Source organism: Temnothorax americanus, unplaced genomic scaffold (genome assembly GCF_048541705.1).
Source record: "Temnothorax americanus isolate GAGA-0224 unplaced genomic scaffold, ASM4854170v1 Scaffold65, whole genome shotgun sequence".
Lineage (NCBI taxonomy): Eukaryota > Metazoa > Arthropoda > Insecta > Hymenoptera > Formicidae > Temnothorax > Temnothorax americanus.
This window is the reverse complement of record NW_027509787.1, coordinates 487,118-501,911: the sequence shown is the minus strand read 5'-3', so window position 1 is coordinate 501,911 and position 14,794 is coordinate 487,118. Positions and strand designations below refer to the sequence as shown.

The 14,794-nt window shown below is 45.3% G+C and overlaps 1 protein-coding gene and 1 long non-coding RNA gene across 2 annotated transcripts in view; both read right to left on the bottom strand.

Moving 5' to 3' along the window:
- The window catches only part of LOC143905661 (uncharacterized), a 256,879-nt gene that overhangs the window by 132,088 nt on the left and 109,997 nt on the right, over positions 1 to 14,794 (bottom strand). The gene's annotated exons all lie outside the window — the stretch shown is intronic.
- On the bottom strand, positions 11,359 to 12,682 carry LOC143905674 (uncharacterized). The gene has a single exon (XM_077421227.1). The coding sequence runs from the start codon at positions 12,277 to 12,279 to the stop codon at positions 11,359 to 11,361; it is 921 nt and encodes a 306-aa protein (XP_077277353.1). The 5' UTR covers positions 12,280 to 12,682.

The window sequence follows — 14,794 nt, the reverse complement described above, 5'->3', positions numbered from 1 at the left end:
AAGAAACATTTGGTCCTTCGAGCCGGATTCAGACCGGCCTCCGTGAATCCTGAAAGCTTAAAATTCGAGTCGTTCGCAAGTTAGCCGAGTTCAAAGCTCGAGGAATGTTCTGGGCCACGTCAGCTCGTTCGCCAAGGACTAACACATAAACATTTTTTTCTGCTGTTACGCTCTCGGAGTCTCCGAATTCCTCTTACAATAACAGTGGCTCTCATATATTCTGGTGTCACAACTGGTTGAAGTGCTCAATTCACACACATATCAAATATGGAGCGACTCCTGGCCGAACAACAAAATGTTATCCGTTCTATCGAACGGACTATTGAAAATTACAAGAAGATGGCGTTGAAGCTACGTACTCCCGCCGTCACAAGAAGCCGGCTGGTTATCTTGAAGGAGCGTTGGACACAATGCCAAACTCTAAACGCCGAGATCAAGATTGTTGCAACTACGGAGCAACGGACCGCTCTCCCCTACTTCGTGGAGGACGAATTCTCCGCTGCGGAAGATACTTACCTAGAAGCGGCGGACTTCCTGGCTCAGGCCTTAGACGAAATGGAAAAACCCGTAACGACTTATAGTCATAATATTCATTCTTCTACTATAAGCGAAAGCAATCCTGTCGCTATACCGTTGCCACGTATTAATCTCCCTAAGTTTTCGGGTCAATATACCGAATGGACGAATTTTCGAGATTTATTCGAGTCATTGGTCGCGTCAAACGAGAACCTCTCTAACGTACAACGTTTACACTATCTAAAGGCTAGCTTGACGGCAGAGGCTGCGCTCGTGATAAAAAATATTTCGATAACGGACGCAAATTATAGAACCGCGTGGTCCGAATTACAAAGGCGATACGACAATCTGCGTGCGATAGTAACAGCTCATTTAAATTCGATTCTAGATTTGCCTTCAATGAAATCCGAATCAGCTTCGGAACTAAAGCGTGTTTACGATACGATTAATGATTCCTTGCATGCCTTGCGAAATATTGGTCGCCGAGTGGACGATGACTTTGTGGTTGCAATAACGGTGCGTAAATTAGATTCTCGTACTTTGCGGGAATGGGAACTACTGTTAGGAGGTGCAAATGAACCCCCGCTTTATTCAACATTAAGTGAATTTCTAGTCGGAAAAATGCGTGCGCTCGAAGCCATTTCCGACGTCAGAAACGATTCTAATAGCAAAAATCCCCGTACAGGAACCACGAAGTCCCTCGTCTCAAACGTCTCTCACAAATGTATGGCTTGTCAAGAACCTCATGCTCTGTATCAGTGTAGTAAATTTAAATCTTTCTCCGTAGATCAGCGGAAAAATCTTGTAAAGACACAGCGCTGTTGCTATAATTGTCTCGGAAAGGGACACTTTCCAAGTACCTGCCCTTCACAGAAGCGATGCACTTACTGCCAAGGGAAACACCACTCGCTTTTACACTACGGAAACAAGCCTAATTCTTCGAAGGAATTGGAAACTTCGAAAGCTAATGATTCTAAGTCTGACGTTCCGGTAAGTGAGCCGAACTCCACGGTGGCATTAAAGGTGCAGATTGAAAGGGTCTCCAATCCAATCACCACTCCAGTCTTACTCGCCACGGCCAGAGTCTTAGTTAGGACGACTGAAGGTCGTGCGCTACGGATACGAGCGCTAATAGATACAGGTTCCGAAGCCACCTTTATAACGGAAAGGGCAGCACAGGCTTTGCATTCTAAGCGCCAGAAAACTAAAGTTCGCGTCACGGGATTAGGAAGTCGGTGTTTTAATGTCTCCAATTATCGTACATTCATTACATTAAGCTCTTGCAGTTCCGAGTTTTATCATGTTAATACCCGAGCTCTCATTTTGCCTACTCTTACGTCGTATAAGCAAATGCCAAAGGTCGACCACGAGCTATTCCCTCACTTGCGAGATTTACAATTAGCGGATGCGGATCCATCTAACCAAGACCGTATTGACTTATTGATAGGCGCGGATATCTACGGTTCTATCCTATTAGAGGGGTTACGCAAAGGTTCTGAAACAGAACCAGTTGCCCAGAGAACCATCTTCGGCTGGGTCATATTCGGTCCTTACAGTTCCATTAGGATTGTGGACAAGACTACTAGTCTGCACGCCACGGTGTCTCCTTCGGTGGACGACGAACTTCGCAAATTCTGGGAGTTAGAGGAAATTCCCTTTACGCGACCGCTCACTAAAGAAGAAGAATATTGCGAAAATCTTTTCGTTTCAAGCCACTATCGACGACCCGATGGGCGATATGTAGTCAGACTGCCCTTTAAAAGGGATGCTGTAACTGAATTCGGGAACTCTTTGCAGATTGCAGTTAAATCTCTGATTCGTCTAGAAACTCGTCTGTCGAGAGACCCTGCCTTGCATGAGGCCTACAATCGTTTCTTAAATGAATATGAGCAACTTGGGCACATGGCTCGAATCACGCCTTCAGACCAAGTTGGAAGTTCGACGTTCTACATGCCCCACCATCCTGTTCTTCGCGAAGCTAACAGTTCAACCCCGCTGCGAGTTGTGTTTAACGCTTCCAGCCCTACTAACGTCGGTTTTTCTTTAAATGACCAACTCCTAGCAGGTCCTAAGTTACAAGAGGATCTTCCTTCTATACTCTTACGTTGGAGAACACATCGATACGTATTTATTGCCGACATTGCCAAAATGTTCCGGCAAATATTAGTCCATCCCTCTGATACCGATTATCAGAGGATAGTATGGCGCCCCTGTCCTAATGGCCCAATAGTGCATTGCAGGTTACTCACCGTTACTTACGGACAGAAACCATCACCTTATCTAGCCAAACGCTCTGTGAAACAGTTATGTATTGACGAAGGGGCAAGGTTCCCACTAGCTGTGTTGGTGCTCGAGGAGAGCACGTACGTCGACGACGCACTGTTTGGAGCGTACAAACAATCTCAAATACTTGAAATGCGCGATCAATTAAATAATTTATTGAAATTAGGAGGCTTCCAGCTGAAAAAATGGGCGTCTAGCCATGAGGAGCTTCTCGCTGATGTGCCTATAAGTGAACGTCTGGATCTCTCTAGTGTGTCCTTTCAAGAAGACGCTTCTCTTAAGGCGTTAGGCTTGTCTTGGAATCCTTCCAACGACTCCTTTTCATTCTCCCTCAAGTTTTGCAAGCCTAAAGAGGCTTCGAAACGATCAGTGTTGTCAATTATTTCTCGCATTTTTGACCCATTAGGCTTGATCGCTCCCGTGGTAGTTTCCGCAAAAATCTTTCTTCAGGAGCTGTGGATGCGAAGACTCGATTGGGATACACCCTTGCCTACCGACCTATTAGAGTGGTGGGATACATATTACAGCGGCTTACAGCAGCTACGAGAGATCTCGATCCCTCGGTGGACTACGCAGGGCCCAGAAGTTTTAGGTCTTGAACTACACGGATTCTCAGACGCTTCCAGCCGAGCGTATGCTGCTGTAGTTTACATTAGAGTAATAACCTCCATGGATCAATTTGACGTAACTCTGCTGATTTGTAAAACCAAAGTTGCACCTATTAAAACTGTTAGCATCCCCAGACTAGAACTCTGCGCTGCTGCACTGCTCGCTCGACTCGTTAAATTCGTACAAGTTGCTCTTAAATTGCTATCCGTGCCGGTGTATTGCTGGTCGGACTCTCAGAGCATTCTTGCCTGGCTGCGACAGCACCCGTCCCTCTGGAAAACATTCGTCGCGAATCAAGTGTCTGATATACAAACGCGATTACCTCTCGCTAAATGGGGATACGTCGAATCAAAATTGAACCCTGCTGATTGCGCCTCCAGAGGAGTAGAAGCTACTACTCTCAGAGGAAGGCTGCTTTGGTGGAAGGGACCCCCTTGGCTCAGCCAACACTCTACTTCGTGGCCGGAGCATAATCCTGCGATGCCGGCAGAGACTATCCCGGAAAGAAAGAGCGTTCAAGTTCTAACAGTAAAACGCGAGTCTCTCGAATGGGACCTACCGACGGAAATCTCTTCGTGGCCACGCCTTCTTCGAATAACAGCTTACTGCATGATATTTTCTTATAACCTCAGAAAACGTGTAGGCGCTTCGAGCGCCGTCCCGAAAAGCGAAACAATCTCACTAGCTAACGCCATTAGGCGAGCTCGTTCCCTTTGGATACACAAGGTCCAGGATCTATATTTCGCCGAAGAGATTAAAACGCTTAAGTTGTCAAAACCCCTACCGCAATCCAGCCGTTTGAAAGGTTTGACTCCGTTCATTGATTCGGACGGACGATTACGAGTAGGCGGGCGCTTAGAACACGCGCCTTTCTCGTTCGAAGAAAGACACCCCATCATTTTACCTCGACACCGAATCTCGGACCTCATAGCGGAGCAAGCCCATAAACGTTGCCTCCACGGAGGAACGCAGTTGACGCTCCGAACTATAAGACAACAATTTTAGATAATAACTGCTCGAAATTTAGTCAGGTCCCTCATACGAAATTGCTTAGTGTGTGTTCGCCAACGAGCAGACCCCGTAACCCAAGTGATGGGTTCGCTACCTAAACCGCGAGTAACTCCGGCGCGCCCCTTCCAGCATTGTGGAGTTGATTATGCCGGTCCATTTAAAATTCTGCCCAAAGTAGGTCGCGGCCAAAGGACCTATAAGGCGTACATTGCACTTTTTGTGTGCCTCTCCACTCGCGCAATTCATCTCGAGTTGGTAAATGACTATTCGTCCGGCGCCTTTCTAGCCACCCTTAAACGATTCTCGGCTTGGCGTGGTCTTCCTTCGGTACTTTACAGCGACAACGGAACCAATTTTCATGGAGCCGACCGTGAACTGGCCAGAGCCTTCAAAGTACTCTTTAGCGATACGAATCTACAAGCCCATCTGGCTACCGACAACGTGATTTGGAAATTCATTCCTCCCTCCGCCCCGCACTTCGGAGGTCTGTGGGAAGCGGGAGTTAAGTCCGTAAAACATCACTTGAAACGAATAATGGGCTCTCACACTCCTTCCGTCGAAGAGTTCACTACTCTTTTAACGCTAATAGAAGCCTGCTTAAATTCTCGGCCTATCGCTGCCTTGTCTGATGACCCCAATGACCTTTCCTCTCTCACTCCTGGTCATTTTTTGATTGGAGGCCCTTTGATATCAGTACCGGAACAGTCAATGCTGGAACTATCTGAGGGAAGACTCGATCGTTGGCAGCGGGTGCGTCTTGTACAGGAACGGTTTTGGAAAGTATGGTCAACAGACTATTTCCATACTTTACAGCAGAGAACAAAGTGGCAACAGAGCTGTGCTAACTTAGCTAAAGACGAGCTTGTAATTGTGCGAAATGAGCTACTACCTCCTACTAAGTGGGAACTGGGACGGATACAAAAGTTGTATCCGGACCAAGACGGACGAGTACGGGTGATAGACGTCAAAACCGTCTCGGGAATCTATAAGCGGCCCATCACCAAACTGTGCCGTTTACCCATCTCTCATAACGAATCTCAGAAAAGTGAGTAGTTACACGGCGGGCGGCGTGCCCAATCCGTCCCCCTTTGTATTCGTTTGCGTCGTTTCAAGATTAAATAAATTAATAAGTATCTTCTCCTAGGTTTAAGTTGTATGTGTAAACTGAATTCCTAGTATATATCTATAAGTTATATATCTGTAAATCGTAGATCTACGTAAGTTAAGTTCATCCTATAACTCGATCTCATATAAGGGTCGCGCTGTTATAACACATTTTCTATCTCTCCTTCGGAGAGAGGCGAGCGGCATGTTCGGGAATGAGTCTGCGATGGTTATGAAAATAGGCGCACGAGGACAGCAGTGATCGGGCGATACCGAAAGCGCCGATTGCGGTAGCGATCTAAGCTCCGAATTCGGGAGTAGGAGACCGAGTCGGCTCCGAGCACTCCCAGTGAACGCACGAGGCTAATACTCTCGTTACGCGACGTCCGCTAAATAATTATAAGGAGCGTAAGCACTCCCTCCTCTGCGATATTACTGCAGACTGTACTGCGCCAAGACATTGTGACTCAATTTGTGACAGCAAAAACCACTGTACCATTAAACGTAAGCGAACTCTCTATACAGAACTACTTCATTCCTTCTCCTGCAATTACTAACGAAGAGAACTGACGACTCGAAAAGGGCTTCCTTATAACGCGGAGATTCATAAAGAAACAACCATAGAATGAAACAAATTTCGATACTCAAGCCATTTTGCAGGATTACCATCAAAGGTAGGAATATCTATCCGTAGAAGTCTAGCATATGGTGAACCATATGCCATCACATGGCTAGTCGAAGGAATTTCATGAGACAACGATGGAACAGACACAGAACTAGTCAAAACTGGTGGTTCAGAAGTCACACTATTCTTTGTTGCAATTGGTTCATTAACACGAGAACTAGATCTTACAACAACTGGTTCCTCTTCACTCATACTTGTTCCTACCACAACTGGTTCACGTGAAGAAAGACTAGACTTTATTTGTTCAACAGATGCTAGATAACATATACGCGTATCCGTACGTAATGATTCTGAAAAGTATGAATGAGTCAAAAGAGGTATTCTTTCATCTCTTGGAAGTCTAGTGAGAACCATCAAAATACCCTCATTCTCCCTATTGAACTGAGTCCAAAGATTATTAAGAGATGCTACGTACCTATCTATTCGTGATTGAGTAATTACCGAGGACCTTTCATTTATAAAATTATCATATGCGTTTGCTATGAAACTACTTAAGACAAGTTGTTGACCGAGACGATTGACTATTGAATCCATTGTCTTGAATTCAAACTCAAAATGGCTTTAGTGAAATATTTAATTTTAATATTTCTATATGTAAACCTTCGCGCAACTCTATTTGTTGCTTCCTCAATCCGGATGTACTTTGTAAATGTATCAATAGTTAGAATGAATCTTTACTTGTATGTATGTATGTATGCTGTTTATTGCCTTTCCCCGTAGGGTTTACAAGGCGTTTTTAATTATGAGGAACGTACCCAAACCTCGTACATTTACTTTCCCCTGTGCCTGGCCATATGCGACCTTACAAAAATATTTACCCCCCCTCCCCTCCCCTCTTCATCCCTCTTCTTCTTCCTCCGCTTCTGCCGTCAATTCTTCCTTCCTTCCTTCCACCTCCATCCTTCCTGTCTACTCCTCCCTATTTGGCCTGCTTCCTCTCTCGTCCCTCCTCCTTCTCCTCCTCTGGGCTCAAGAGAAGCTTCTCCTCCATCCCTCTCGCGATTTCTTCCTCCGCCGATCTCCCTGTGCACTTGTGCACCTTTCTTCTCCCTTCTTCTCTCTCCCTAACCCTCCTTTCCACCGACTTATCCTCGTGTATCTTGACTCCTATGGAGTTCCCTGCCCTTCTCCTCGCCTCCAAAACCCGCCTCTTCTCCTCCTCGTCTCCTAACTTTACCAAAATTGTTAGCCAAATCCCTCTCTGCCCCACCACTATCACCTCTCTTACCTTCACCTTCACCTTCAGCCTTTCTGCGAAAAGCTCCTTCACTTTCTCCCAGTTGTTCTCCTTACCTTCCCATTTCTCTTTCTCCACTCTTATAATTATATTCCTCTTTCTGAAATCGTCCTCGTTCCTTTTACCCTCACCTGCCCACCATTTCTTTTTTCCCGCCATACTCTCCTCGCTATCCTCCCTCTTCCTTTTGCCTCCACTTTGCTCCAGCCTTTCTATCTTTCTCTCCAGCCTCCTTACCTTCCCCTCCAGCTCGTCCATCCTCTCGTCCTTTTTTCTGTCTTCCTCCTTCTTTTCCCTCAGCATCTTCCTTAACTTCTCCTCTACAATCCCTTCCACTGCCTCCACTATCATTCTCCCTTCACGCTCCATCCTGCCAGCTCTAAAACAGACCAATTACTCACTTCTCCTTTTCTCTACTTTCCTCTTCCTCCCCTCCCACTTATCCTTCTCCCCCATCTCCCCTTCCATCTTCCCCACTACCCTCCTTTAACTCCTCCAAATCCCCCTTTCCATTCATTCTCTCCCCTTCTAATTCTAGTATCCATTCCTCTCCTCCTCCTTCCTCGTCCAAAACCCATCCTACCGCTTCCTGCCAGCTTCCCTTTCCTGAATTCCATCTTCTACATTCTTCCCATACATGCTCCCACGTTTCCTCCTTATTCCCACACAACCTACACTTCTTTTTCTCCTCCGCTTCCCAGTATCTGCTCTCTCCTATCTCGTTCCCTAATCTGAATCTAGCCACCCTTCCCCATCTACTTTCTCCCCATCCCTTCTTCAAATATCCCGGGATACCCTCTCCCTTTATCCACTTATACCACTTATTATATTCTGATTTCTCGATCCTCTCCCATCTCTCTTTTCTCTGCGTCTCCCTATCCCCTTCAAACAATTTAAGAAACCATTCGTCTCCATCTCCTCTTATCTTTTCCACCTCTTTTAACCCCACACCTCTGTCTTCAAAGAACTTTCCTCTCTCTCTTTCCCAATCTGAACCTGCTTTCCCTTCCATTTCTCTTTCCTTCAACTCTTCCCAGGCAGACCTCGCCAGTTCACTTCCTTCACCTTCCTCTAACTTTTTCTCAAATCTCCATGCCCTCATTCCTGCTCTCCCTCTTAATTTCTCCCTTTGCAACTCCTCCCTCACTAGATACCACGGTGTTCTCACGTCCGCTCCCAATACCCATCTAATGTACCTTTCTTCCATTCTTTCTATTCCTTCCCTTTCTCTCCATCCCCATATTTCCGCTCCATAACTCAACACCGTCCACACCAGTCTATCGAACAGCCACAGTCTTTTTCCCCAGTCTTTCCCGAATCTCCTCTTCCCTATCCCCCAGACTTTTCCCATCACTGCGGCCGCCTTTTTTATCCTTTCCCTTATTTGTGCTTCCTGCCCTCCATTTCTTTGAAACACGTATCCCAAATACCGAAATTCCCTCACCTCTTCCAACTCTTTTCCTTCCCATCTCCACTTTCTCTTACTGTCCCTTTCTCCTCCTTTCCTAAACCTCATTATTTTTGTTTTCCCCACGTTCAATTCCAATCTCTTCCTGCCCAGGTACCCCTCTAGTCTTTCTATCAGACTCCTCATTTGGTCCTCATCCTCTGCAATTAGCACTATATCATCCGCGTAGGCCAGAGTATACACCCTCTTGCCTCCTAGCATTATCCCCCCCCCCCTATTTAACTCTATCCATTTCCTCTTCCAGGTCTGCTAGCAACACATTGAACAGAATCGGGCTCAAAGGGCATCCCTGCCTTACTCCCCTCCCCGTCCAGAATACTTCTCCCAATTCGTTTCCTCCTCTTACCCTACTCTTCGTCTCTCTTAACATCTCTTCCGTCCTTCTCACCAGTCCTTCCCTTATTCCCCTTTCTCTCATAGCTTTTATTAGTATTCCTCTATCCACCGAATCGAACGCCGCCTTAAGGTCCACAAAACATGCTATCAGTTTTCCCCCTTTCTTCTCTAACCTTCTGTTCACCATGTAGTTCAACACGTAAATGTTGTCTATCGTTCCCATTCCCCTTCTAAAACCTGTCTGGTTGTGTGGTACCATTCTCTTTCCCTCTATCTCCTCCCTTATCCTCTCCGCCAGAATAGCCGTGTACACCTTATACAAAGAGGGCATTATTGTCACCCCTCTATATTCCTCTGCCCTCTTTCCTTCCCCTTTCTTTACGATTGGCGCAATTATACCTTCCTTCCAAATTTCCGGCCATCCTCCCCCCTTCCATATCTTATTGATAAATTTCCATGCCCAAACCTCCAACCCCTTCCCCCCTCGCTTCCAGGCCTCTCCTGGAATCTCATCCTTTCCCATTGCCTTTCCGTCCTTTAGCTTCTTTATAACTCTCCTCATTTCCTCTAGACTTATCTCCTCTTCCTCCTCTCCTTCCTTTTCTTCCCTCTCTCCTTCCTTCCCCATCCTCACCCTCCCCTCTACTCCTCCTAATAACTTCATAAAGTGCTCTTTCCATTCTTCCTCTTCTATTCCTTCCTCTATTCCCCTCCTTTTCCTTCTCTCCCTATTCACTATCTCCCATACCTCCGCCTCCCTCCTTGCTCCTTCCACTTTTCTCTCCCATCTCTGATTCTCCTCTTCCTTCTTTCTCTTACATATCTCCTTAAATTCTTTCCTCCTTTCCTTGTACGCACTGGCCTCTCCTCTTTTCTTCCTCCAGTCCCTTAATTTTCTCCTTGTCTCTTTCTTCGCTTCTCGACATTCCTCATCCCACCATCCCACCTTCCCTTTCATATTTCCCAGCTCCTCCTCTACCCCTTTTATTGCCTCTGTTATTCTTATTTCCATTTCTTCCCATTCCTTATTCAACACTACTTCTTCTTCTTCCACCTCTCCTATTTTTTCTATAAACCTCTTTGTTCCTTCCTCGTTCCACACCCCCCTGCTTCTTTTCTTCCACCCTCCTCTCCTGCCTTCCTCCTCTTCCCCCCTTCTTACTACTACTTCCAATGGGTGATGGTCCGAGTCTACTCTCTCCCCCACTACCATGCTCACTATCTTCTCTCTTACTTTTCCTTCTCCTATTATGTAATCAATCACCGTACTACCTCTTCCCCCCGTGAACGTAAACTCCCCCTCCTCGTCTCCTCTTACATTTCCATTGAATATCTCCCATCCTCTCTCCTCTAAGCTATTTACCAACAGCCTCCCCTCTCTGTCCACTTTCTTGTCCTTCGACCTTCTTCCTTCTCCCAGTCCTCCTCCCTCCTCTTCCTCTATCCTCCCACCTTCTTGACCAGTCCTCGCATTAAAATCTCCCCCAATTATCGTATACCTTCCTTCGTCTTTCTTTTCCATTCTATCTCCTAACTCCTGTACGTTTTCCTCCATCCCCTCTTTCTTTGCATACACCCCTATAATACTCCAGTTCTCGCCACCTGTTCTGACCTTTCCCGCAATCCAACCCTCTCTATCTACTTCTATTGTCGTTCCCTTTTCTTTTAATCCTTTTCTTATTCCCATTATCATCCCTTCTATTGCTCTTCCTTTTTTATTCTTTTTCTTCGCCATTTGCACCCCCCACTCGTACCCTTTTGGAAGTCTCCCCCTTATTCTTTCCCAGCCCTTTTCTCCTATCCAGGTCTCTAGCATGACTAACACATCTTCTTTCTTCAGCCCTTCCCAAAAATCCTTATCTTTATTTTCCAACCCCGCTACGTTCCAGAATACTATCCTCCAAACTAACTTACTTTCCCCCTCTTCTTCTCTTCTAACTTTCGCGTTGTCCTTCTCTATCTCACCCCCTCTATCCTCTTCTCCTCTTATTCCCCCGTCTCCGTTCCTACCTCTCTCTCTCCTCCTTTACCTTCTTTCCCTTCCTTCCCTCTTCTGCTCTCCTTTCTTCTCCTTCCCCTTTCGTCCTTTAACACCTCCTCTTCCATATCCTATCTCCACCAAGTATTTTCCAGCCTTATTCTGCCTGCCTTAATCCATGCCCTCCTACCCTCTCTTTCCTCCCCTTTCGCTATCTCTCTCAACCTCCAATTCATTCTTCTTTCCTCCCACGATAGGTCCTCCGTAATTCTTTCCTTTCTCCCCACTAGGCTCCTCTTTTTTTCCATAACCTCCCATTTCTGTTCTTCGTTCTCCAATTTCAACAGCACCATTTCCCTTCCTTTTTCTGCATCACCTCCTATTTTCTTCACCTCTATTGCCTTTACTTTCGCTCCTATTCCTTCTAGTAACTTTTCTGCATTTTCTTTCCTCCCTCCTTCTTTTACTTCCAGCCCTCTTATTACAATGTTTCTTCTTCTCTCCTCCTTTTCTTTCCTTTCCAGCCTTCTCTCCAGTTCTCTCATTTTCTCCCCCACCTCCCCTCTACCGTTTCCTTCCTCCTCCCTCTTCCCCTCCTTCCTCTCTTCCATTTTTTCCTCCAATTTCCTTATTCTTTCTTCCATTTTCTCCTTCTGCTTATTTGTCTCTTCCCTCTCCTCTTTCCATCTCTTCTCTCGCTCTCTAAACTCCCTTCTCAGGTCCTCTATCTCTTTTCTCATCTTCCTACCCTGCTCCCTGAAACCCTCCCTTAGCTCTTCTCTCACTGCCCTAAATTCCTCCATCATTTCTCCCATTCTTTTTCCCAACTCCTTCACACCTATCTCCGAGTCTTTTTTAGGAGATCTTGCCGTCATGTTACTTCTCTTAAAAATCTTCTCCTTTTCCTCACCCCCGCTCCTGTCCATTTCCTCCCTCTTCCTTTTCCATAACTCTTCTAAATTTCCCGTGCTCTCCCTCCTAACTTTCTCCTTTTCCTTAACCTTACCTATCGCACTCTTTCCCTCCCTCCCGTTTTCTCTCCCTTCACTCATCTCCTCCTAACTCGGCTCATTTCCCCCTCTAGCTCCACCACCTACTCTATGCCCTGCCTCGCGCTGCTGTCCGCGTCCCGGATCCTGTGTTGAGTCGTCCCTCTCTCTTCGCTATTGTTCGCGCTCTACCTCGTGCTGCCGCTCTCGGCTCGGCTCACCTACCGTGCGCCCCTCTAGCTCAGCTAACGTTCGTGCTTCCACCTTCTCAGTGCCTAGACACTTTACCTACCTTTATCTCCTCTTACCTGCCCCTCCTCTGTTCCCCTTCTTACCTTCTCACTCTTTCACCTCCACACCTCCTCGCTCTATCACCCTCTCCTTTCTCAGCCTCCCTCGTCACTCTCTTCTAGACCCTTTTGCTCTCGCTCGCTTTCACACCTGTCACTCTCGTTCTCTCCGGAACCGGAAGTTAGCTAATTCAAAAGGTAACATTGAGAAGATAGATTTTGTCAGCTCAAAGGGTAACCTTGAGAGGAGAGATTCTCACTCTCGCAACGTTAGAAGACATCCAACGTTTCCACTCTCGTAACGGTAGACGAATGTCTAACGTTTCCACTCTCGTAACGATAGACGATATCTAACGTTAACACTAAAAAAGTATTTAAATAGGTTACCTTTAGGTTCATGATAACATCACGTAAGAAGTTCATACACGAGTATATCTCAAAAATACCAAGTCAAAGCCTCGTTTATCCAGGACTTCGAAAGGGCGTTTTATCTCATGTCGAAAGGTTCTCTCGAACGTTCCAGAAAATGGCTGCCTTCCTCGAACCTTCCACGTGCCGGCATGGCTCGCCAGGATGTATCTCGCTGGCTTCCTCTCAGTGACGATCGTTGTTGTCCTTTTCCGATCCGTATATGTTTCACAATTATCTTATTTATCGCACACGAATAGGCCGATCTCAAAAACTTTACGACTTAACTGCGAAAAGATGACGCAATTATGCGACTCGAACTTATGTATAACGCACGATGTTTCACGCACGAGATTTGCGAGACGAATGCTCGCTGCTCGCTCGCCCGGGCTGCACGCCCCTCCTAACATGGTCACGCAAGCGCGCGGGAAGCCCACGCTCGGCCGCTCTCGAACGGTCGGGCCCTGTTTTGGCGCGCACACACACATTCGAGCGCTCCAACCTACCGCAAGATGAACGCCATAGATGACTGCACCAACACAATCTCTCTCTCTCTCTCTCTATACGTTGATTTCAAACAGCGTCTTTATATTTATTCCAAAGTGTTGGTACATCTGTAGGTGTTCCATATATGCAAATATAAGCAAATAGCTCTCTAATTTGTGCAGGCATTTGACTCTCTTTCGCTTCTTCTAGCGTTTTGTCCCATTGATCATCTGATTCTATCAAATTCCTTGTTTTTGCCGCATCCTTGAACGTCTCATAAAGAACTCCGTTGACAGTTCTCAAATCCTCGTAACATTTAGCTCCCCTAACATGTAGGAGAAGCAATCGTAGATAATATCTTTCATTATCTTTTATGCTTACTGTATATAATCTAGAAATGATCTTTTCATACATAAGCTATGATTTTTCCGAAAATTTCCTTTTGCATTAGATCTCTCATCAGTTCTTTTACATCCAAGTTAAAGATTTTTACTACTAAATCTGGACGATATTCTACCTGACATCCATCAAGATTTTCCTTAATTGACGGAGACTGTGGATTGCATGTCACTGTTAAAAAGATGTCTGGTTTCCCAAACTTTCTTACCATAGACATTGCATCTTGATATCTTTCTTGCATATTCCTTGGACTTCCCATAAATGATGATGGTAATATTACTGGTATACCAGCTTTAATTCCTTCATTTTGTTCTCGATTATCTAAGTGATCTATTAATCCTGAATACAGTTCTGCTCTTATCTTCGGATGATTTAATTTAATATAATTAAGTCTGTTAGCCTCAGTTTTCATATAGGCATCTAATATAAATTGACACCTCAACTTGCCTGCCATTTTAAATTGACTAAATTCTTTTCTAGGTGCCAGCAAGTAAGCATAATAATTCATCTGAGAAATTTTATATCCTTGATATAGAGGATTATTTGATTTTATTTCAGAATGCCATCTATCGTTACCATATGGATATAATAAAGGATAACACATTGGGTCACACCTTTTATCCAGAATTGATATTTGTTGGACATCATTCGAATTTTTGTTATATATCTTAATGTCTCTCTCAAATGGAGGCTCACCATCAACATTATTAAAAACCACGGCTATTTCATTTGCACATGGGGCATTATACCTTCTTTTATCCTGTTTTGGATATCTTTTCTGAACGACAACATCAAATTTGGTGCTTGAGTACCCTGAGAATTTAAATCTATTTCTATCTGACGTATCATCTTAAATGTTGTAGCTAATGAATTGTCATGCTCCATGAGAATTGTCAACTCTCTCATCAAACTTGCATCACAACCTTTATTTGCTTCCTTTTTTAATCTTTGACTTACAGCTTCTTCAGTATCTATAAAATAAAGCTGTGCAAAAC

Coding starts and splice junctions, on each gene's coding strand:
- LOC143905674 (XM_077421227.1), bottom strand. CDS start 12,279: ATGAGTGAAGGGAGAGAAAACGGGAGGGAGGGAAAGAGTGCGATAGGT.